The sequence below is a fragment of the Papaver somniferum genome, chromosome 7 (assembly GCF_003573695.1).
Source record: "Papaver somniferum cultivar HN1 chromosome 7, ASM357369v1, whole genome shotgun sequence".
Taxonomy (NCBI): Eukaryota; Viridiplantae; Streptophyta; class Magnoliopsida; order Ranunculales; family Papaveraceae; genus Papaver; species Papaver somniferum.
In genome coordinates this window covers 67,804,049-67,829,572 of record NC_039364.1, presented here as the reverse complement: position 1 = coordinate 67,829,572, position 25,524 = coordinate 67,804,049, and the positions used below count along the sequence as shown (strand labels likewise).

Sequence of the window (25,524 nt, the reverse complement as noted above, 5' to 3'; positions counted from 1 at the left end):
AATAAGATAACATAGACTATTTTCTACGAATTCATTGGCGAATGTCACGGTAGAATTAATCTATTGTAGAATCGAGATATGAGATAATTGAAGCATCATACTCATTATGAAAGGTGTATAGTCAGGGAACAACGTGCGGCGTGCAACGTCGATGTCCTGAAGGCGTTTAGCCCCCTCAACAAACAATTATGTAGGAGAGATGCCTGAATCTATACACGGTCTCTCTACATAGTCAGGGAACAGTGAGTGTCACCGACGTCCTGAAAGCGTTAAGCCCTCTCAACAAACAATTATGTAGGAGGACCTCCCAATCATTCTTCTATGTAGAGGTGGGTCTCTCTATGTAGTCAAGGAACAGTGAGTGTCACCGACGTCCTGAAGGCGTTAAGCCCTCTCAACAAACAATTATGTAGGAGGACCGCCCAATCATGTTATTCTACATAGAGGTTATGATGAAATGCACGACATCGAACTGTCAGCTAGTGGAAGCCTTTCGATAAACATATTCATCGTGGCTCTGAGAGGAATGTTCACTCAGTCAGAGATCTCGTAAAACACGAATCGTCACATGCGTTCCTGAAGCCGGGTCAGAAACATGCAATATCATGATTTTACGATTTTGACCTTTATCGAAAATCCACCATCAACAAATCTAAAACAGAATTGCATGCTCTTGCAGAGTCTTTCAACAAAACATCTCAGTTGCAAGAGATTATTGTCAAGCAACAAGGTTATCTTCTTGAGGAAATTCACAAGCTAAAGATTGAGAATAAAAATCCACCTTCATCAAGTGCTGAAGATATGAAGGATTAACTTGCTCAAAAAGATGAATAAGATTCACTTCTTATTAGAATAGACTAATCAATTGTTGATTTATTTCAATGGTTGTGTAAAGTATATTCAAAACTCTCAACAATATGAATGATTAAGCTTTTATTTAATTCCTTTGAGTCATTCTTTTTGATGGCTTCGATTGCATTGCTGATGTGAATTAATATCTTTTATAATTTGCTTTCGGTATGAGATGTTATTTCGATCTACACTAACCCTAATTTCCGATCTCATATTTTGGTGATCTCTTATGATTGGTGTGACTTTTTAATATAGCAGAATTAAGTTCTAACTTTTTTAGATAGGCTTTATCAAAGGATCATGAAGAGAGACTGTTGAAACCTCACGCGTGAAAGTCACAATGATGCTATTATCGATTATTTATGGCCTCCCTGATAATAATATATGCTTATATGCAAGTGCGGGTGGTTTTCTTCCTTGTCAAATTTATTTTGATACGTAAGGTTGAAGATATGATTCTCATGGAACAATTAACAAAAGAGAAGATAATAGTGAAAGAACGGAGAGAAAAAAAAAGGCAGTGTTGGTTTAGTTCCGTTACGATTCTCTAGGAATTCAGTTTCTTGTTAATACTACCATGAATATAACTCCAAATAAACGGTGGATGATCATTATCCTTAAGCACCCAACTTGTGAGTCGTTCATTAGTGGTGGGCTAATTTGTAATTGCGCCCATTAAAATATCATCTACACATAAGAAACTAACGTTGTCTACGAGATTTTAGCGTAATGGTGGGTCCGGATGGAATTTCTAACAACATGGACATTAAATAAATTAAGGAAAAATGTGGATGTTTTTTTAAATGCCTTTCTCCACATGGACACTTTTTTGAAATTTCCTAGTTGCCAACGCCGTTTAGTCATTGATATTCTCATTCTGACGAATTAGATGTCGTCGAATCAGTTGGACTCTCCTGAGGGAGTCACTTGAAGTATGCAGTCCTGACCACATCACAGCCGCACCGCATACCAATACCAGGCTTTTTTTCAGGTCATCAGATTTCGTCCCATAGCCCTTTGTCCTTACTATCCCCCGACGGTTCTGCGGCTATATATAGGGCGTTCTTAAACACCAGATTTTTCTTCTACAAACGAGAAAGGGAAAAGCGGGTGTAAACTCTCTGAATTCTTGATAACTAGCGCAACCTTCTCAATCTAATAGTCGTCTCACCGTAGAGGGAGAGAGAGACAGAGATAGAGAAATGGCTGCAACAGGAGATGCTCAATCAGCTAATAAATCAATGAAGAGAAGTTCTTCAGTGACGAGAGAAGCAGGGGATCAACTAATAATTACCCCATTGGGTGCTGGTAATGAAGTTGGTCGTTCTTGTGTTTACATGTCTTACAAAGGAAAAACTGTTCTGGTATGCTTCTTCCTGCTTATTTTTCAAACTTCTAGGTTTAAAAGTTAGGGTTTAGGGTTTCTTATTTAGGGTTTTAAATTGTTCTGATTTGTTTTTTGTTGTTGTTGTTTTTGTTTGGCAGTTTGATTGTGGAATTCATCCAGCTTATTCAGGAATGGCTGCTTTGCCTTACTTTGATGAGATCGATCCTTCAACCATTGATGTTCTTCTTGTTACCCAGTATGTTTGAACTTTAACTTACATTCTAAGTTTTCACTTCTGTCTTGAAATTTGTTGTTTTCTGAATTCGGGGTGTTTATATCGTTACACTTAGCTTATTTGATGCCCAATTTTTTTTTAAAGTAGTACGGCATTGGAAACAATGAAAAGCATTTAGCTTGAATTGTACATCAAAATCATCAATCTAATGAATCTGCAAATGCAAAGCATATTACCTATTCAGAGATTATCCTCTTAAAATGTGCAACATTTTTTTCTAAGCAGCTCTTGGTTTCAGTTTGTCTTGAGTCTTATGTATGGTAGTTCGTGCAAAAGAAATGCTTTAGTCTGGTTTCTTTCTGCAACATTATTTCCCTGTTTCAGTCATCAATTTAACAAAAAAAAAGTCCTGCTTAGTTTGAGATATGAACTTACTTCTTTCTACTTTATGTAACATTTACGCTGTATTGCGCTCCTTAATTTTCCTAGTGTTCCCCCTACTTGTGAAGCACAAAAAATATAAGAATTATGAGAAAAATTAACTGAAGATGCTCTTTATGGTGCAGCTTTCACTTGGATCATGCGGCGTCACTTCCATATTTTCTAGAGAAGGTCAGTATTCCTTATTTATGAAGTAAAACCCCACCTTGCTCCTTGCTTGTAAACTGATACGTGCTAATTTGTGTATCAGACCACCTTCAAAGGACGCGTTTATATGACTCATGCAACAAAGGCTATCTACAAGTTGCTTTTATCAGATTATGTGAAAGTTAGCAAGGTTTCAGTTGAAGATATGTTGTTTGATGAACAAGACATTATCAAGTCCATGGACAAAATAGAGGTACATTCTCAATAACCATGATAATAGACATAGCTTTCGTGTGGGTTGTAAGTTATGTGAAATTCAGTCACTCAGATGTAGTTGATTTCTTAAATGTAGTTAAACTGTTACACACTAGGAGAGCGTGGGTTTTTGGATGTCACCGTCTGGAACTGGCTCTGATGTTTTAAATTTTGCTATCTGGCCTATTTTTTCTTATTTCTCAAATCTTTGTCGATGATCTCTGTAGGATGTGTTTCATTCTTGCAATTTACAAATTGTTGGATACAGAACCTTGCACATTTTCAGTACCCATATATAACATACAAAACTAAAATTCTTGAATGTTGTGCTTTATATATTCCATGGTTAATGAAAAGAAAACAACCAAATAAGAAATAACAGTTGCCGACTGTTTTGTTTGTCCTTTTTTTAGTGAATACAGATGAGAGGGCTTAACTCTCATTTTTGCCATTCATCTGTACTTCAGTAAAAAATAAAATAAACATTTCAAAAGTGTGTTGCTCCACTCTGCAATAGTTGCTTACAAATAAAAGAAATTGATTGTTAGATTTTCAAGGTTCCCAAAATCTTCTTGTTTTTCATGTTACTATCGACTCTGTGCAGGTTATTGACTTCCACCAAACTCTAGAAGTGAATGGAATTCGCTTCTGGTGCTACACTGCTGGGCATGTCCTTGGTGCTGCCATGTTCATGGTTGACATTGCTGGAGTTCGGGTACTCTACACAGGGGACTACTCACGCGAGGAAGATCGCCACCTTCGTGCTGCCGAAACTCCTACATTCTCTCCTGATATCTGCATTATTGAGTCAACCTACGGTGTCCAGCTCCATCAGTCACGGATTGTACGGGAAAAACGATTCACTGAAGTAATTCACTCAACGATCGCCCAGGGTGGCCGTGTCCTCATACCAGCATTTGCCCTCGGTCGTGCACAGGAACTGCTTCTTATTCTTGATGAGTACTGGTCGAATCACCCTGAACTCCACAATATTCCAATATACTATGCATCCCCTCTTGCCAAGAGATGCATGGCTGTGTACCAAACCTACATCAACTCTATGAATGACAGGATCAGGACTCAGTTTGCTAACTCAAACCCCTTCGACTTCAAGCACATATCGCCATTAAAGAGTATTGAGAATTTTCAAGATGTGGGACCATCAGTGGTGATGGCAAGTCCTGGGGGTCTACAGAGTGGTTTATCGAGACAGTTATTTGATCTGTGGTGCTCTGACAAGAAGAATTCTTGTGTCATACCTGGGTATGTAGTCGAAGGGACCCTTGCAAAGACCATAATCAACGAGCCCAAGGAGGTCACCCTCATGAATGGTCTCACTGCGCCGCTCAACATGCAAGTGCATTACATTTCTTTCTCAGCCCATGCTGATTTTGCACAAACAAGTACGTTCCTGAAGGAGTTGATGCCCCCTAATATTATTCTTGTCCATGGAGAAGCAAACGAGATGGGTAGGCTCAAACAAAAGCTCATCACACAATTTGCTGATAAAAACACTAAAATCATATCTCCAAAGAATTGCCAGTCTGTTGAAATGTACTTCAACTCTGAGAAAATGGCCAAGACAATCGGAAAACTAGCTGAGAAAACCCCAGAACCAGGCGAAACAGTTAGTGGCCTGCTAGTAAAGAAAGGGTTTACTTATCAGATAATGGCTCCAGATGATCTTCATGTATTCTCACAGTTATCCACAGCAAATATCATTCAGAGGATTTCAGTCCCTTACACTGGTGCCTTCGGTGTGATAAAGCATAGGCTGAAGCAGATCTATGAGAGTGTTGAATCACCACCAGATGAAGAGTCCGAGGTCCCTAGTTTGCTAGTGCATGAAAGGGTTACGGTGAAGCAGGAAACAGAGAAGCATGTTTCTGTGCAGTGGACGTCAGATCCAATCAGTGATATGGTCTCAGATTCGATTGTTGCTCTGGTTTTGAACATAAGTAGAGAAATGCCGAAAGTTACAACAGTGGCTGAAACGGCTAAAACAGAGGAAGAAACAGGGAAAACAACAGAAAAGGTGATTCACTCTCTGTTGGTATCACTATTTGGCAATGTCAAGATTGGCGAGCAGGGGAAATTGGTAATTACGGTCGATGGGAATGTGGCCCATCTTGGTATGACAACTGGGGATGTTGAATGTGAAAATGAAAGTCTTAAAGAGAGGGTTAAGACAGCTTTCCGGCGGATCCATAGTGCCATGAGACCCATCCCACTCTCTGCATCTCAGACTGCAGTTTCTCTATAGCATCCGCAGCTCTGGATTGCGGTTTCCGGTTCGTAGTTCCTAACTGGCTCTGTAGATTATAATTCTGATCATCAAATTGAGGTGCGACTTACCTTTTGTATTATGCAGAACCTTTCAGTGTGTCTGTGTATTTAACTTTAAGTGCCTCGGATGCACTGTGAAGGAAATTCATCTCTTGTGCTTTCATTACCCACATCTGTTTAAGTAGACATCCTTGGGTTATTATTATTGTTAAGAGTCCAGGGTTTCGGTATCACTGGTAAATGTGTTTCCTGGTTAGGGATAAAACATTACCTTGTTCTGAATGGTGGAATTTGTTTAATTTAGTTTGTTCTTATATTTGTCCAGAATTATAACACATTTGGCCTGTAACGCCGAACTGGTAGCTCTTTAAAAGATTTCTTATATTTGTCCAGAATTACATTTTGTCCAGAATTTGTTTAATTTAGATATCTCTGTTCCTACAGATAACCCAGTTGAATTATGGATAAAAGAGGAATTATCAATTATGAAATGGTGAACAGCAATTAAACATAAATTCGATTGTTCTGCATAAGAGGATTCACAAATTCTAGCACAGCAAACAACTGTAGCTTTCATTCATAGAAACAGAAACACACTGAGCTTGAGCTTTAAACACGATTACCCTAAAATCATTCCAACTCAACCTTACCAAATTCATAAAGCGCATGAATTTTAAACACGACTACTCCATAAACACTCCAATCCAACCTTAGCTTGCCTCAGGCAAGTTTCAATTTCTTTTGGTGGGTTCATACCCAAATTCTTAGCTCGTTCCCAACGAGCCAATCTGGTCATTCCGATGCACGGTCCATACTTCATGTTCATGTCAAATTGCCTCAATATCTCTTCATTTTCATTGTGATCATCTACAAAACAAACAACAACTAGATTATTTCACAACTCTTCCTACAAAAACAAATCAATTAATTTTTCCATTTAAAAACTCATTCTCAAATACATTCGTCAGACTCATGCAGATAACTTTCAAAACCCTAGATTCTTAATAGCACCCTTTCAGCACCTCCAGATCTAAAATCATTATAGTAAAACATCAAAAATACCCCTTCTAATAAAACTGATTACTTTTTATTTTCTGCTTCTGTTTCAGAAATTAGGGTTTTTCAGGAAAAAAGAAGAAGAAAGGAAACAGACTTTCTTATCTAAGAAGAATCTACCAAATCTACAAAAAGGACCCTTTATTCATCACTTAAATAAATTAAGAACCCTAATGAAAGGTCAGTTTTTCATTGAGAGAGATTACCTTTGAGGTCGAGGGAGCCATGAGAGATGAGAGCAGATGGTTGTGTTTGGTCAGAGCCAAGAGTTGTTGCAGCTTTCTTGGAGAAAGATGAAGAAGATTTGGTAGTTTTGTTATTTGGTTTGGTAACTCCACTACTCTTCTTCTGCCTGAAAAATCCCTTGATATCACCTTTCGACCCCATTTTTCTTGCTGGTTTTCTCTTTCAAAATTTCAAATTGTTTTATGTCTGTGGGACTATAGAGTATAGACTACAGGAGGGCTTATGTTGTCGTTATCAATGTAGTTAATATCGGAAATCGGTTCATCTCGGCGGGGACCGATACACTGGTACGATTTTGTATCGGGGATATTATCGTTGAAATATCGGTATAATATCGGTTCTAGATTTAGAGACTATAATTTTATATTAAACATTTTCTCCACACATTTTCGGATAAGATATAATAGATAACATCAATTTTATCAAAAAAACAAAAGAGTAACTTTAGTAACTTGCTTCGAGAGCTACATGCACCTCTACTACCACCTGGAAGACTTTCTTCGCCAAAATTACCCTTAAACTTTATAGAAAACGACCAATACCGTCTCATATCGGGAAATGTAGAAAAATTTCGTATTGACCGATACGGCCGATATTTGACCGAAACGGCCGATATTCGACCGATACGGCCGATATTATCGGGCGAATATCGTATCCCCGATATCCTTCTTATCGTATCGTTCTGGGCTGATATCCGAAATATCCCCGATATATCGGCCGATACGGCCGATATTGACTACATTGGTTATTATATAATCACACGCCCCAAACATCCCCCAAGTCGGAAGAGATTCAAATTTAACCACGTGTAATTTTTACCGAGGTTAGTGTGGACCCGGAGATGGGGTTTGTGATCTTTTTCCAGCAAACAACTTGACCGGTTTGTGATCTTTTTCCAGCGTACAACTTAACACGCCATGTGATTCTTAGATCAGTTACTATGGTAACGTAAACTCAAAATTTTGTTGAGCCACCTGATGGTCAAACGTGTTTCTCCACTATGGAAAAGCAGGACAAAATGAACAAATTTGATTTTTTAGGACCTCAATAGTATTTTTTTTTAATATAAAATGTTTTGTATGATAAAGATGAAAATAAAATAAAAAATTTAAGTGAGATAAAATAGGATGAAGTGAGATAAATTATGATGAAGTGAGATAAAATAGGATAAAGTGAGATAAAATAAGGTTAAAAAGTAGTAAAATAATCAGGGATTGTACTTGGCGTCAATCCAAGAGTCGCGGGCGTCAATCCAAGTGTCGCTGGCGTTTTTTGCATGAACGCGCGTCATTTCTTCTGACGCTAGCGCTAGTAGGGATGGCGCGCGTCCTTACAATAGACGCGCGCCTGATGTTTCGACTCGATGTTCAAATGAACAGATCTGTTCATTTGAACATCCATTTTCTGTGTTTGTTCATTTCATAGTGGAAGCAAAATGAACAAACTCCATCGGAATTGCCCTTAGGCCGGTTCTTATATACCTTGCAAATGTAAGGATTTGGCACTTTTGTGCCCATTATGAATATGGCAAGGTGGCAAATATTACTAATTAAGTGATAAACATGTCACCCAGCCAGTCGCGATATAGTCTCTGGCGAGCGATTGAAACTTCATCACTTCATGTCACTATATCGCTCGGTTAAGTTTTTATCGCTAGTGGCTTTATCTTCATCGCCTGGTACTATGTAGTTCACTCAGTGGTTCATCATTCAACGGCTAAAAACTAATCCTCTATAAATATTCGAACTCATACAATTCAACTTATACCTTCTCTACACCGAAATGGTTGGTGCTTTCTCGTCACTCGAGAAGAATATGTTGCTCTTATTCGATCCTGGATATCAGTTGAAAGTGACGGAGTTTAACCATTTTTAATTTATGGGACAATGTGTTTTAAAGGTTTAATGAAAATTCAAGAAAAACCAATGAGAGCCTTCAAAATAGATTTTCCTTTATCAATAAGGATATGAGAAATTATGAGAAAATTTTATGGATGATTATCCATCAGTGAACAAGTGAGTATCTTAATAACTTTTTACTTTTTTTTAATGATTCAGTTTTATTTATTTAAAATTATATTAACTTATTATTTATCTGTTTTTTTTAAATTACAACTCATTCCAAATTTGTTGAAGCAAACAGAATACGGTTTAAACATGATGAATGATATGAACTTTATAAGATTCATGTGCATGGATTTAATGTTGATTAAGTGCTGCAATAATATTGTTATGTTATTCGATTGCATTTTTTTAATTAAATGTTAGGTCTAATTAAAACTTAATGAAATGTAAAACCCCGTTTGGATTTGAACATTAATTTTAAGATAATTTTCATAAATAAAAAGAAAACAACTACATCAAGCACTTGAAATTAAATTACATTCATAAACTACAGATTTTCCTGACCGTTAAAGATCCATCCCGTCAGCTTTTCCGGATCAAGTGTAGTGTTTAACCTAACAAATAACTCACCGGTTTGAGTCTCACTTGGTGGTTGAGTCTCATCAAGAGAATCATCTCCAAAACCTTGAAGTAATCTGAGGGGGATTATTCGTGCGGAGGAGAATACGATAGAAATCTTGAAATGGTTGAGCTTGAAATAAGTGAAATCCTGATATGGTTGAGAGAATTGTGGTATAAAGAGGAGATAACTCACTGATTTGAGTCTCACTTGGTGGTTGAGTCTCATTAGGAGAATCATTTCCAAAACCTTGAAGTAATCTGAGGGGGATCGTTCGTGCGAAGAGAATATAATAGAAATTTTGAAATGGGTGAGCTTGAAATGTGTGAAATCTTGATGTGGTTGGGGCAATTGTGGTATAAAGAGGAGATTTCCTAGGTGCTTCAATGTTCAACCCACCACTAGGAGTCAAAGTTTCGGTTAGAAATTAATTAAACAAACCTTCATGAGTTGTTTCCATGTCAACGATTTCATCACCTGCTACAAGTTGAGTATCTACCACTACATTTGGAGTATAACGAAGACTTTAATGAATTCCACGACTTCTCAAACTTCTCCAACTTCCACCACTAGGACTTGAACTTACGGTACCACGACTTGAACGTACACCACCAAGACTCGAACCTACACCACCATGAGTTGAACCTACACCATCACTACTTGAACTTACACCACCACAAATGGAATACCCCAGAGTAAATATGTCATATATCATGCTATCCCTAAGTATTTGCATCTCATGGAATCTCTGAAAATCCCTTTTGAGACCTTCATTACTAATTGGAACAATAATACTATCTCCCTACAAAGATATAGTCTTTTGTTCCAGAGAAAATGGCTGCCCAGTCGACGATGAACCCATTTGATTATTGGGATACCAAAATACGCCGATTTTCTATGGTGGAGGTTGGGAAGGAAGATAATCTTCACCAAGGTGTTGATGGTGGATTTTAGTTCAGGGCTAAAATTATAAAACCAGATTTAGTGTGCCGACATCCTGCAAGGGTAAGGCCATTTGACAAACGATGAGCGCATAAACCCTCTCGTTCTATTTATTTGAAGCAATTCAATAGATATACAAAATTCACTCAGAATAGTGCATGTAGCAACATTCCTAAATATTCTGTGTATTTATAGCATTATTAATTAATGCATGAGTTGCCTTGTATTTCCTGTGCTGTTCTCAGCAGGACTCTCATTATTGGTGCGGCATGACGACTGAGTGTTTACTCTTAGCAGAGTAACACGAATCTCCAAGTGTCAATAGTGAGGTATGCACGAAATACCCTCAGGCCATACCACTATTAACCAAAGAGAACCCTGTGTCGGTGCGCTTATGCTAGCCCGATCGAGCATGTTTAATTCCCTAAGGGAAATATGTACTGTCCATGCCAGTCTCAGAAATGATCACGGCCACGCAAGTTGGCCGCATAATTTAACTAGCCTAGACGAACCCTAACAAGAGCAAGCAATCACCGTGATGTTCACCGGAGGGGCCGCCTATGCCGTAACCGTTCGAACACCATGCTATACCCTTAACGCCTGTCAAATGACGTCCCCAAAGAGGGATGGCCGCGTTGCTTTGGGGAAGGCTCAAACGAGCAAGACCGCTCAAAGCAGTCTTAAAATCATCATGACCGTCCAACTTCACCAGCCTGGTTGGACGGATTAGATCATCCCACAATTGATCAGTGAATTACTAATGCACACATTAGCGGGCCCACTCCTCATCCACCTGATCGGTTTTCTCACGAACGATCCCTAGGGCAATGAACGCTTGCTCTAAGTGTGGCTGACGTGATGCTTAAAGGGTCGCGGAAATCCCACTAGCGTCTTAAACCGATCAGAACCATCCAACTTCGCCAACATGTTTGGATGGCTTAGATCGCGCCTAGAATCATCAAGGAGGTGCACATACGTTCACCGTCAGCCCAACGTGGGCCCCACACAATCGACCTCTCCAAAGGAGAAACATATCTTGCCAAACCGATTGGCCAAAGTCACGCGTGCGTGACCGTTTTAAAACCCTAATTAGGGTTTGCGGCACTGCATAACAGTTCGATCGCGTCCATCCATCTTCGCCAGCCTAAGCGAAAGGTGTAGATGTAGACTTAAGAGGTACCAAGAGTATCAACGTGATCAGCGTAGGCCCACCTATGCGTGTGACCGGTTGGCCTAGGCCGAGAGCCTCGAAGCGCACGCCCAAAGGAGGCATGTCACGCAGTTCCCAAATCCTTTGCGGCAAAGGATTTCTATCGCAAATCGATCACGACCACTCACCTTTGCCAGACAAATTGAGTGGCCTAGATCGCACCTCCGCGAGACAGAGTGGCGTGGACTTGTACATCGGCAAGCCGTCTACATGCATGCCCGGTCGGTCCCACCAGAAACTTTTTCCATGCTTGATTTCGGTCAAGATAAAGAGTGATGCTTGCGCACCTCTTTAAAACCCTAAAATCTATCAACGGTCGCAAACGTGTGCCGCAGATCATCTCGTCCTTCCAACTTTGCCAGCTTGGTCAGACAACCTAGGCTAAGAGTTAAACGACCAATGAGGCACCTTGGTGATCATCGTCCGTCACTCTACCATATGGAGTGATCGGTCAAGGGATGGCCCGCCCATGCGGCCTTCAAACGATCACTCGAAGATGGTTGGGCATGCAGCTATTTTAATACGCTTAATCCACGACTTACTCCGTTAAGATTTAAAACAGCGATGCTTCATACATATTGATTGTATTCGATGCATTACATGCATAAAGTATACACGATATTTCATGAATATCGATTTCTTAAAAAGCTCAATTATTTAACCTAGCACCGTATGCTGCTTCCTGTGGGTCCCACGATCCACTCATTCGAGACATCAAGCATGTCACAAACTAGGGGATACTTACTGGGGTATTGGTATGGCGGTTTACAGTGTGCGGCGTGCAACGTTCCCATTTACAAGAACGTGTCAGGAGGCATGGACGGTTAAGGTGATGAGGGAAGTGGGCCAAGACGTGATCGTATAACCACCTACATGACCCCACTACTCCATCACTCAACTTCCTCCACTTCTTACGAGATGAAGGTTTGCGTTCAACGACTTGTATAAATAGGTCCTTCACCTATTTTAAAAGAAAGAGAAACCAAGTGTTGTCACGATATCCAGAAAACACCCAGAACTGATAGCTTATATTGTGCAAGCCAGTTCAACATTTTGATACAAGTCATAAACAACCAACACCTTCACAATTTCAACACCTTCTTCACTTCCCTCCCTAAGATCAACCCCATCTCCTTCACTTTGTGACCGAAGCAAGTATGGAACAGCCATTTCTTGGTTTAGGCCAGAATTGTATAGATTGATCTCTCGAATCAAAAAGCACTCCCGTGCAGTGCATTTTTTTAGGGTTTAGATTCATTTCTCATCCACACACACCCAAAATTACCAAAACCAGCAGAAATAATTTTTACCCATAAACAATTGGCGACCACAGTGGGAGATTAATCTCTCGGTTGCAAGATCAATTTTCAATTTCATTTCAATTTATTCAAATTGCAAGATGGTAGAACTTAGGTCAGGATCATCGATCAATTCCGATGGAACTAGCGCCGACAACACTCTTGGTGTCGATATCCCTGTCAGTGGAGCTGCCGCGCAGAATGTGATCAATACATCTCGTGGACCTGTCTCCTCTACCACCAACACCAGCGGAGCAGGAAATATTCCAGCGGGTGTGAGGCCTCCTATCACTAGAGCCAGAGCAACCACAAACCCCAGCATTTCTTCAAGTATAACGCCTCTAGTCGTCACTAGAACGGCTGCCACTCCCCCATCAGGGTGAGGGACTGGAGGAACAAGAGCAGGACAACCCCCTATTACCATTGTGGATTTGATGGAAAGGCAGGAGGTTCTTGCTAAAACTCAGACGGACATGGCTACAACTCAGAGAGAGGTACTCACTTTTCTCAAGACATTGACTGAGCGATTTCCACAGGAGTCATGACATCCCCCGGAGCCAACAAGGAGCGCAGTCAATACACTTGGAGCTGGCACTTCAGCACGGGCCTACCTGGACGAAGAAACTCGTGTTGCTCCTGAGCGCTCAAGGGAAAGGGACCAGTCATCCAGCTTCATTGCGCGTGAGGACCTGGAGCGACTCCTTCAAAGACGGGGCAAAGGAAATTCGATGGACATGCACCATCATCATCCTTCATACCCTCAAGATGTGCAACGGATTCCCCTTCCAAGAGGCTACACCTCTCATCAATTCTCCCTTTATGATGGTACTGGTAACGCTCGTAAATATATCTCTCGATTTTTAGAATCTTTAGGGGAACATGAATATAATCATGTTCTTCGCCAGAAAGAGTTCTTGAAGTCACTTACCGGAAGAGTGTACACCTGGTACAACAACATCGCACCTAACAACGTATCCAATTGGAGTGAGATGGTCAGTGCCTTCTACAGGAAGTATTTCTTCGTGTCTGAGCAGATCACCTTTTCAGACTTGGGAAGAATCTTTCAACGGAACAACGAACATCCAAATGACTTCGTTAAGAGGTTCAAGATTCAAGCGTTGGATTGTCATGATCCTAATGTCACCGAACGCCATTTGGTGGAGTTATACATTAATAGAATGGTTCCCATATACCGTGCTTTGTTAGAGAATCTGGGCTTTCAAACATTTTCTGAGCTCCATGAAGCCGCTGAGCGATCGGCCACAACAATCCCAGCATTATTGAAAAGAACCAGAGTTGTTCGAAAGGAAGATACACGTGAGAATCGAGGAAGCAGGCGGCTCATCAACAAGAAATATAATACTGGTCCTTCTTTGAGCGTGGTGGGCGAAGGAGGAAAACGGAAAGCCTCAGCAACAGAGCAACAACCCAAGTGTGCAGCTCCAACGCAAACAACTTCATCTCGAAAGGGAGCGGGAAAAACTCATGTGCAAGAAGCTGATGATACCATCCCGGACTTCCCGTTTCCCATGAATGAAGTCATAGAACTCTTAGAGGTGTGGATTCAAGATAACGCGATCAAGCTACCTCCTATTAGACGACTGCCGACCGAGGAAGAGATGGCAAATCCCAAATATTGTCGTTACCATAGGTTCGTCCATGACCCGACTAAGGATTGCAACAAGTTGAAACACATTTTAAAAGAAAAGGTGGAGGCAGAAGAGCTCCAGTTAGGAAACAAAGGTGTTCATAGGGACCCTCTCCCTATTAGGAGCTGCATGATCTCCGGGGATTCTGTTCACAAGACTGTACAATCTATGATGTAACATTTGTGTGAAATCCTGTATTTCTCCAAGGCACAACGTCAAGACATATTTGCATCCCTCAACCGCATTGTGTCAGGCAGGCGTTTGTACCCAGTAAGGGGAACTGGGGACTCTTGACCGTCACTCGTTTGAAGGATGCCGAGTTCAACAACACATTGATTGATGCAGCCTCCGAATTCAACATCATCACCGTCAAGACTCTGAGAGCCGCAAAGATTTCAAAACAGGAAGCTATTCGCAGCCCAACCGTGATCAGGGGGTCAGAAGGAGAATTCAGAAACACCTATGGATGCATTGACCTTGAAGTTAAAATAGGCGATGCTCTAACACAGGCTAAATTTTACATAATAAAAGAATATCCGAATTACGACATGGTCCTGGGACGCCCGTGGATACACGACAACAAAACAGCACTGGGAGTGTGTCCTCTGCCGATTTCAATACCTGAAAGAATCTCCAATGAACCGTCAAATCCTGAAAATTATTTGTTGTTGTATCAACACCTTACAAATGTGACACAACTTCATGGAGAAAGCCCGAACTCATACCTTAAAAGGTTCCGAGCCCAAGTAAGTCTCATCGAACAACCTTTTTTACAAACAGTAAAACCTCTTCCTGCTGAGGCTCGGGTACTTGTTTCGATCAACAACCTAACCGCCACTAAGAGATGTGAATGGGTGCCGGTCCTTTCAAGCGTTTTGCTAAGAGCCTGGAAGCAGTCAGAGACAACGTGTCCCAGAATCAAGGTGTTGTGCCGATCCCAAATCCGTTTCAAATAGAAGATATGGTAACAAAGATGACCACGTTTCGAGTTGGAAACGTGGTGGTGAAGTTGACTACCCAATCTGATTTTCCAGTAACGAAGGAGGATGAACCGTATTTGGTAACAGATGTCATCCTAGGCGGCTATTGCAAGATCATCAACGCTGACAAGCTTGAGGGCGTGACGATTCACTCACGATGGCTTAAGCCCTACAATACCTAGAAGCGTTGTACTACCCCTTTTCTCCAGTATTCTCCGTAGTAGTTCCTCCAACAATTTCCCTCTAATGCAGTGTTTGTAATTCCTCCAAAATGATTGCACTATTTGCATTCATAATTATTAGGGTTTCAATTTTCAATTAATCAAAGTACTGTTCCCTTTTACGAATTTCTTTGCCTCTTAAAACATGACACAGAATTCCGAGTCAACCTAAACCATCATTACCCACTAGATTAAACTAGAAAGAAAACCCTAAAAGAAACATTTCGTATCCTTTAGAAAACGTTGGTGGAATAGAAATATGTACAGAGGAGAAGAAGGAAAAGCGCTTTGAGTAGTCTACTCCGACGGAAATCAGGCAGACCTCATGTCAGGAGCACAGGCATGTTCGCGGTGTTTCATTATAGCATTATTTTTCATCACAAGAATAACGTGCAATCACATGAACCTAAGAAGGATTTGATACACCCATATTGGAATATTTATATCAAAACAATATGGAACCCTTATTCAATTAAGTAAATCTCCACTGAGTACAAGGAGAAAGTGTTCACAAATTACGAGAAAGTACTCGTCCAAAAAAAGGGGGGAACATGGAATAAGGAGGTTTAATCATCAAGGAGATCAAACATGCCTTCAACATTGCCGGAGTCTTCTTCAACACCGTTGTCATCGGCCGCAATTCCTTCTTCCGGATCTACCTCTGCTTCTCTCTCTGATATTTCTGCGAAGTCAGCAACGTTCTCCGCTTCAACGTCCTCAATAGGAACAACTTACGTATCTTCTTTAAAGACCAATGCAGCATGGGAGATTGTGCTGACAACCTTTGGACGCGCGGGTTCATCTATATCAGAATCAAGGATTATCACACCATCACGAATCACATAATCGCGCTTATCCTCACCCGGCCATTCATATTCAACTCGTCGCCTCATTAGCCGCGCTGCAAACCTCTCAGCTCTCGTGCTTACCGGTGGTTGCGAAGCCTCATCATGTCTCCATTTCTCCTCTCTATCGATTGAAGTCAAAAGGTTTTGAGCGCGTTCTCGAGCAATGTGCAAATGCAAAATCGACATGCCCCGTATAGCGCGATCAACCTCGCGAAGCGGAACATCAATTTTATCCATCACCTCCTCGAACACATTATCAACCTCAGGTTTGTTGGCTTCGAAACTTGTTTCTGGAGAGGTACCAGATTAGTCATTACCAGCAGCCTCCATGAGATCTTGCGGGAAGAGGTTATGATTATGATTATATTAAAAAAAAAACATGATCAATCGGAAGATCAAGTTGTGTAATAGACATGGAGCAATACCTGGGATAAGGAAAGAAACAATTCTGCGATGGAAGAAGAACTCAGGTTCTTCTTTATATTTCACAAGTTAACAAGGTCCCGGGAAGAAAAGGAGTCTCCACTTGTCGTCTGCAAAAGCTACAAATGCGGGATAGCGATCAGTGGATGTTTATCGAATATTTGAGGGTTGTTGCCGTGCAATAAGAAGAAACGCATCTCGCCCAAAGAACGAGCCAGACTCCATCTTGGTAACACACGCTGAAACCTTTCCTGTGAATTTATTTTTATTTGTCACCATCTAATGCCTACCCCACAATAGTGTAACTATTACGTGCTAGGCAGGGGACTTAATGTTGATGGTGGATTTTAGTTCAAGGCTAAAATTGTAAAACCATATTTAGTGTGCCGACATCCTGCAAAGGGTAAGGCCATTTGACAAACGATGAGCGCATAAATCCTCTCGTTCTATTTATTTGAAGCAATTAAATAGATATAAAAAATTCACTCAGAATAGTGCATGTAGCAACACTCCCAAATATTCGGTGTATTTATAACATTATCAATTAATGCACGAGTTGCCTTGTATTACCCATGTTATTCTCAGCAGGACTCTCATTATTGGTGCGGCATGATGACTAAGTGTTTACTCTCAGCAGAGTAACACGAATCTCCAAGTGTCAATAGTGAGGTATGCACGAAATCCCCGCAGGCCATACCATTCTCTAACCAAAGAGAACCCTATGTCGGTGCGCTTATGTTAGCCCGATCGAGCATGTTTAAATCCCTAAGGGAAATATGGACTGCCCATGTCAGTCTCAGAAACGATCATGGCCATGCAAGTTGGCCGCATAATTTAACTAGCCTAGACGAACCCTAACAGGGGCAGGCAATCACCGTGATGTTCACCGACGGGCCCGCCTATGCCCTAGCCGGTCGAACACCACGCTATACCCCTAACGCATGTTAAATGTCGGCCCCAAAGAGGGATGGCCGCGTTGCTTTGGGGAAGGCTCAAACGAGCAAGACCGCTCATAGCAGTCTTAAAATCATCATGACCGTCCAACTTCACCAGCCGGGTTGGACGGATTATATCATCCCCGATTGATCAGTGAAGTACTAATGAACACATTAGTGTGCCCACTCCTCATCCACCTGATCGGTTTTATCACGACCTAGCCCTAGAGCGATGAACGCTTGCTCGAAGTGTGGCTGACGTGATGCTTAAAGGGTCGCGGAAATCCCACTAGCGTCTTAAATCGATTACAACCATCCAACTTCGCCAGCATGTTTGGATGGCTTAGATCGCACCAAGGATCATCAGGGAGGTGCACATATGTTCACCGTCAGCCCAACGTGGGCCCTACATAATCGACCTCTCCAAAGGAGAAACATAGCTTGCCAAACCGATTGGCCAAAGTCACGCGTGCGTGACCGTTTTAAAACCCTAATTAGGGTTTGCGGCGCGGCATAACAGTTTGATCGCGTCCATCCATCTTCGCCAGCCTAAAAAGAGGGTGTAGATATACACTTATGAGGTACCAAGAGCATCAACGTGATCAGCGTAGGCCCACCTATGCGTATGACCGATCGGCCTAGGCCAACCACGGCCGAACGCCTCGAAACGCACGCCCAAAGGAGGCATGTCACGCAGTTCCCAAATCCTTTGTGGCAAAGGATTTCTATCGCAAATCGATCACGGCCACTCACCTTTTCCAGAAAAATTGAGTGGCCTAAACCGCACCTCCGCGAGACAGAGTGGCGTGGACTTGTACACCGGCAAGCCTGTACACACATTCCCGGTCGGTCCCACCAGAAACTTTGTCCATGCTTGATTTCGGTCAAGCTAAAGAGTGATGCTTACGCACCTCTTTAAAACCCTAAAATCCATCAACGGTCGCAAACGTGTGCCGCAGATCATCTCGTCCGTCCAACTTTGCCAGCTTGGTCAGACAACCTAGGCTAAGAGTTAAACGGCCAATGAGGCACCTTGGTGATCACCGTCCGTCACTCTACCACAAGGAGTGATCGGTCAAGGGATGGCCCGCCCATGCGGCCTTCAAACGATCACTCGAAGATGGTTGGACATGCAGCTATTTTAAGACGCTTAATCCGCGACTTACTCCGTTAAGCTTTAAAATTGCGATGCTTCATACATATTGATTGTATTCGATGCATTACATGCATTATACGCAATATTTCATGAATATTGTTTTCTTAAAAAGCTCAATTATTTAACCTAGCACCGTATGCTATTCCCGTGGATCCTACGATCCACTTATTCGAGACATCAAGCATGTCACAAACTGGGGGATACTTACTGGGGTATTGGTCTGGCGGTTTATAGCGTGCGCCGTGCAGCGCTCCCATTTACAAGAACGTGTCAGGAGGCATGGACGGTTAAGGTGATGAGGGAAGTGGGCTAAGACGTGATCGTATAACCACCTACACGACCCCACACTCCATCACTCAACTTCCTCCACTTCCTACGAGATGAAGGTTTGCGCTCAATGACTTGTATAAATAGGTCCTTCACATATTTTAAAAGACAGAGAAACCAAGTGTTGTCACAGTATCCAGAAAACACCCAGAACTGATAGCTTACATTGTGCAAGCCAGTTCAACATTCTGATACAAGTCATAAATAGCCAACACCTTCACAATCTCAACACCTTCTTCGCTTCCCTCCCTAAGATCAACCCCATCTTCTTGACTTTGTGACCGAAGCAAGTCTGGAACGGCCATTTCTTGGTTTAGCCAAGTTGGTATTTTTTTGTGGTGTTGTTGCTTCATTGTTATCAATTACATCATGGACGATGATCCTCTTCAGTAAACAAAGTCAAAATTGGCATTGATTATATTATTTTGGGAATATTACTTCCTTTACATGGAAGCATTTAACATAGTACTTTCTTTTCTGTTTTCTAATGATGTAATTGATATTGGTGTTACTGATTCCAATTGGTGGAATGCTTATTCTCCACCACTATGTATCCTTCAAACCTCAATTTTAATGAGGTAATTTAATAATTTCGGGTTGTTAAAACCCATATTTCCTTCAAAAAAAAAAAGTTACTTCCGTATGACAAAAAAATAGTGTTATCGTGAAGATAAGGTTCACAAATAAGGAAGTAAGTATACCACAAATACTAAAAATAATGTCATTGTTGATTTAATACATTCACCATTTCAAAATTTATAATGAAACGATGGAAATATATTGTGGTTCTTACCTTCAATACTCCTAAAAACCATTTAAGCTTTCTTTGGAACACGAGCATCCACCGAGAGTTATGTAAAGTTCTGATAAAATTGCAGACCTGAAGTCATATGTTCGTGTATCCACAACACAAATACACGTTCGCGCTCCTCATAACGTTCAGGGAACAAATAGGTTTTTTCCGTTATCCTATTTCCATTCATTTGTTCTGCATAACGGTTTAAAAAACTCTTCAACTCAAACACTCTTAATCCAAGAAATTTTGATTTTCAATAATTTAGATTTCCTTCTGCCTCATTTGAGTATAATTGAAGTCGGTCTTTCCATCTTCCTTCCAACTACCACTTTGATTTGTCAAATGGAAGTAAATCTCCCTCGCATTCAGTGTAATACCCCGATATTCTGTAGTGGTTGGCCAGATGGAGTATAAGTAATGGTTTGTCATTTCCTAACACCGAGGCCCGATGGGTTCACTTGATTGAGATGTGAGAAAAACTTCTCAGTTAAGCGTTCTCGGCCAGGAGTAGTCACAGGATGAGTGACCTCTCGGGAAGCTACTACTGGATGACCGCAGTAGCGTCGTTAAAAATCTCACACTGCTGGATAACCGCAGTGGATATGTGGGAAGTTGGGCGGTTATGCCAGATACTGGTCTCATAAGAGGCAAGGAACGTCTACATTATACTGAGGCCTTTTCAGCACAAATGGCTCCAGAGTTGGCATCAAACTCTGCAGTTAAGCGTGCTCGGGCGGGAGTAATTCTGGGATGGGTAACCTCCCGGGAAGCTGCTGATGGATAACCGCAACAATGCCCGTAGAAAACCCCACACTAACGGATAACCGCAGTGGCCAAGTGGGGACAATATCGGTGAAGAGACGTGTCATTACATTTAGTTTCTGTAAACAAGTAAAAACCTATTAGTGTAATTCTTATAAACGACATTTTCATAATACAAGTTTGTGTATGTCAATATCTCACATATACCTCGATTGAATGTAAATGAAACTAAAAACTACATATAAAAATACGAATTACAAAAAGTAACAAGTTTATCAAATTTGAAATCCTTGAAAAGAACGTATTTGTAGTCTTCCACTATCGTTCCAATATAACTTGAGTATTTTGAGTCATATATTTTTTAGGTTTTATAAAAATATAAACGCCACCAAGGATATCTTTGGACTCTATCTATAACAAAAATGGGAATGTACTCAAACACCATTCAGAACTCAAACCACCCACCTCTTAGAACGAATGAATTACTCCGCTATGAGAAATCCATATTTGAACCTAGTAAAAAGCAGTTGCAACAAAATGCCAGTTGTTATATTTCTATTCGTCCCACATGCTCGATATCGATTTATTGCCCACATCAAAAATTTATCCATTTATCCATTGCAAACATCAAAGAAATGGGAATTGCTGGATTCCGATGGATATTTAGCAATTTTATCTTTCCTATGGTATCAAGTTCCATATTTTGAAATTGTTCCACTTTACTTTGAGTATCGTAGGACACTTAAAGTTAGTGTGAATGCGCACCCGACTTGTTAGTTATATCATCAGTCCTCGTAGTGACGGAATCGATCTTGAAATTAATTTCTTTTCATAAGAAAGTATCCATAATTTCATTCCAAGGTAAATGATTATCTTGTCGAGCTTAAAAGTCACTTTTTTTTTGAGATTTATTTGCATATTTTTTATTTTATTTTTGGTTGTAACTAATAAAATCCATGGTTGAGTTAAATTTGTATGTCACGGAGGCTACAATACTTTTTTATTGAATGACATAATTTTTATGGCTCTTGAATCACTTTTTACAGTCCAATATGGCGGTAATATTAAAATCCATAAATTCTTATAAGTATATATGTGTAGTTACCTAGAATCTGAGAGAAGCTAGAAGTGAGATTCTAGGGTTTCTGAAAATGAGTTACGGGAGGTTCAGCACGAACAGTCTTCGCCTAAACCACGCACATTGGCCGTTCAAAGGCTGCTTCAGTCACAGGGAAGAAGGATTAGGGCTGGTCTTAGGGAGGAAAGCAGATGAAAAGAGAGATCAGAGAACAAGTTATTGCTCTGAGAGGTTATGAGAAAGATGATCGTAGCTTGGAAAATAGATGACCTATTTATAGCTGGATTCTCTAATCTCAAGTCGGTGAAGATAAGGATTGCTTTCCATGTCGTGCGGAACAATTCTCCCGTCTCTTCAGGAATAGGGATAAACTAGGTTGAGTTTATCTCATTATTCCACCGCATTTATTCTCTTCTACGGTGAGAAATAAGCCGGGTATTTCTCACACGTGCCGTAGACCGCCAGACCAAAACCCTAATTGATAAACCCCATTTGTGTGAAGCTGAGTCATCCTTTGTGATGATGTGTTGAGAGAGAAATATTCTCTTTAGCCGAGTTGGCCAAGATAGAAAGATATTCTTTGATTTGTGAGAATGACTAGGATGAGTCACGTGAAAAGGAATGGAATTCCTTAGGAATCGTGTGCAGAGTTTGAGAGGAGCTGAGGATGATCTCCCTCTTTCCATGGCCGGTCACACATGCCATGTAAAAACCATATTATTGTTTGTAGGTCCCTTTGTTGAGCATGCGGTGCTCAAGAGAGCCTATCCACGTTTTTGGATTCAAACTCAATCTACTAGCCGTGAGTGTATTTAAGAGGCTGATAAATAGGCTTGAGCACTTGGTAAGGCGTGTGCCTATCATGTGAATCTATCCGAGATTTTGAGGAGAGATTCGAATCTCTTCAAGATTTTGTGAAAGGCTCAAAAATCTCTCTGTGATTTTTGCAGAGAGATTTTGAATCTCTCCGAGATTTTTGCGGACAGCTCAAAAATCTCTCTGTGATTTTTGCAGAGAGATTTGAATCTCTCTGAGATTTTTGCGGACGACTCAAAAATCCCTCTGTGAGTTTTGCAGAGAGATTCAAATCTCTCTGAGATTTTTGCGGAAAACTCAAAAATCTCTCTGTGAGTTTTGCAGAGAGATTTGAATCTCTCTGAGATTTTTGCGGACAAATCAAAAATCTCTCCGAAGATTTTCTTAACAGATCCGTATCTCTCTGCGCTCAGATGGGACTCGGCCTGAGGAGAGAGAGAGAGAAAAGGCGCCCGATTTAATGTCTCCGCGAGACTTTGGCTCACTTGTCTTTGACCAGCGTATCTTGCAGAGATGTGTTAGGAATCAACTGTGTGTCCATATGACGAGCCAACAAGACCAGTGTATCTCGAAAGGATGTTCTAGGAGTCTGTCTAAAAGGCTCAGAGGTAGAATAACCAGCGTATCTTGCGGGGATGTCCTATGAGTTATCCGGAAACCTCTGTAAGTCGAGTTAGAGCCTAGAGCAGACATGACCAGTGTATCTCGCGATGATGTACTAGGAATCAGTCTTTGGTCTCAAATAGGGTGAGTCGTGCTTACGGAGATATGCAAATCTCCGCTCTGGGTCATAAGTCCATCGGGGACATATTTATGCATCTACAGAGCCTACATGACCAGCAGCATCTCGTTGAGGACGTATATTAGGAATCATGGCATCACAATCAGCTGGTCTCGCAAAAACATGCTGGAATTGTGGCTATTCTGGTTCATAAGTTTGCCGGGGACGTTTACGCTATACAGAACCTACGTGACCAGCAATATCTCGTTGAGGATGTGCGCTAGGAGTCACGGCATCACGACCAGCAGTGTCTCGCGGGGATGTATACTAAAAATCGTGGCTAAGGATGCCTTGAGAACCAAGGGCTTAATCTCTCCCGTGACAGTTGAATTCTGTCTATAGGGTTGAAATGACGCTTTTTCCAACCCAAATTTCACCATCTACAATATGTCTTCCAATTGATAAGATAATACTTTATGAAACTTGAACTTTTGGCATATGAGATATAATTGTCACGCCCCAAACTCTTACTACTATGTTTACAATTAACATTGAAATACAAAAGAAACTTCACTGATTCAAAACATCTGCGCGGCTACCTATAAATATTACTGCCTTCTTTTTACAACTACTATATATATATTTACATAAGTCTGTATCTACTTAACCCATAGATAATTTGTACGTAAGTTCAGGTCTCACCAAAACATGATTTTACAGGGTACACAAAGGATAGAACAGATGTCACAAAATACTTTTACTTTTCCATTCATCCACTTGGATCTACTCACTCGAGCCAAACGTAGTATTCACCGTCCTCTTCTTTCCCTTCGTGTTTCGCCGCAGTTGTTTCACCTGATACTAAGAAAAACAAAACAATAAGGAAAGCCCAGTGGAGATTTACACTCCATACAAGTGGAAATTACAGATGACAAGGAAGCAAGGTAAAACATAACATAACACATATATACGAACATCACATATAAACGAACGATATTCAATCACTGCCTTATTTAATCATGCTATCCTCATGAAGAGCCCACCCAAGCCATGAGTCTAATAATATTGCAACATAATGAAACAATCAAGTGGAGTATGCGCAGAAATGGATCACCTAAATAGTCGTATATATATTATCGTAACGGAAGAGCATCCGCCCTACTAAGTACTATCAAAACGGAAGAGAATCTGTCCTACTATAATTAATCAGTAATACTATCAAAACGGAAGAACATCTGTCATACTAGGTACTATCAAAACGGAAGAGCATCCGTCCTACTATGTAATATCACAACGGAAGACCATCCGCCCTACTTAACTTAGCAACAAGTTGTGCGGATAGACACATACACTTCTTGCGGGATAACCAGACCTTACATACTACACGGCAATCATCGAATCAAACATTGTTCACACCAAGCAACAGTTCCCTCCAATAATTCACAAGAAAAATATCAAGAATAAACAATTGAAAACAACAATACACCACGGGAAATTCTGTCTAAATCCCACCTCGTTTCTGTAAAGAAATCTTACATCTTCCAGTCCCCTCCTTGAAACCCCAGCCCTTTAATCCTATATAGAAGCTATATTGAAAGGAAAATGAGTAATGATAGTTGAATAGCTCTTAACAACAACTACTGTTTCAAACTAAATCAAAATAGCTAATAAATATATGCCGCCGTGTCTCTATTGCAAGCGATTCCATCTAATCCATCCCTAACTTTAGCCAAAAATCCATATCTAATACTTTGAATTCATAGTTTCCAGGTCGTGATAAATAAAGACCTAAAACTAAAACTCACCTCAAAATCAGATTTAGTTTCACCCTTCTGGTAAGGAGAAATTTTTTGATGGGGGCAAATTAAGACGGAGACATGGGGGACAAGTAAGAAACCGACATGGGGGCAAATTAAGACGGAGACATGGGGGACAAGTAAGAAACCGACATGTGTCGATGAAATTTTGATCGTTTTCGATCGACAAATATTCTAAATTTATATGTCCAGTTTTACCCTTCTTTAAATTCACACAATCTTAGTAACTATATATAA

At 40.8% G+C, this 25,524-nt stretch overlaps 2 protein-coding genes and 1 long non-coding RNA gene across 4 annotated transcripts; 1 reads left to right on the top strand and 2 right to left on the bottom strand.

Moving 5' to 3' along the window:
- The first annotated feature begins 1,757 nt into the window (after positions 1–1,757).
- LOC113297540 (cleavage and polyadenylation specificity factor subunit 3-I-like) lies at positions 1,758–5,938 on the top strand. The gene is made up of 5 exons (XM_026546034.1): positions 1,758–2,216; positions 2,338–2,435; positions 2,981–3,026; positions 3,106–3,255; positions 3,862–5,938. Exons 1-5 carry the CDS (start codon positions 2,055–2,057, stop codon positions 5,518–5,520), a joined length of 2,115 nt encoding a protein of 704 aa, XP_026401819.1. The 5' UTR covers positions 1,758–2,054; the 3' UTR covers positions 5,521–5,938.
- A 63-nt stretch (positions 5,939–6,001) lies between these two features.
- On the bottom strand, positions 6,002–7,041 carry LOC113297541. 2 transcript variants are annotated; one of them, XM_026546036.1, is made up of 2 exons: positions 6,806–7,041; positions 6,002–6,389 (listed from the first exon to the last, which is right to left on the bottom strand). In XM_026546036.1, the coding sequence occupies exons 1-2, from the start codon at positions 6,984–6,986 to the stop codon at positions 6,217–6,219; spliced, it is 354 nt and encodes a 117-aa protein (XP_026401821.1). In that variant the 5' UTR covers positions 6,987–7,041; the 3' UTR covers positions 6,002–6,216. The 2 variants fall into 2 exon arrangements, with proteins under 2 accessions (XP_026401821.1, XP_026401820.1); XM_026546035.1 differs by having other exon boundaries at positions 6,035–6,410.
- Positions 7,042–23,976: 16,935 nt separating this feature from the next.
- On the bottom strand, positions 23,977–25,315 carry LOC113293170. The gene is made up of 2 exons (XR_003332091.1): positions 24,983–25,315; positions 23,977–24,331 (listed from the first exon to the last, which is right to left on the bottom strand). It is a non-coding gene; the product is annotated as an uncharacterized LOC113293170 (long non-coding RNA).
- Between the last annotated feature and the right edge of the window lie 209 nt (positions 25,316–25,524).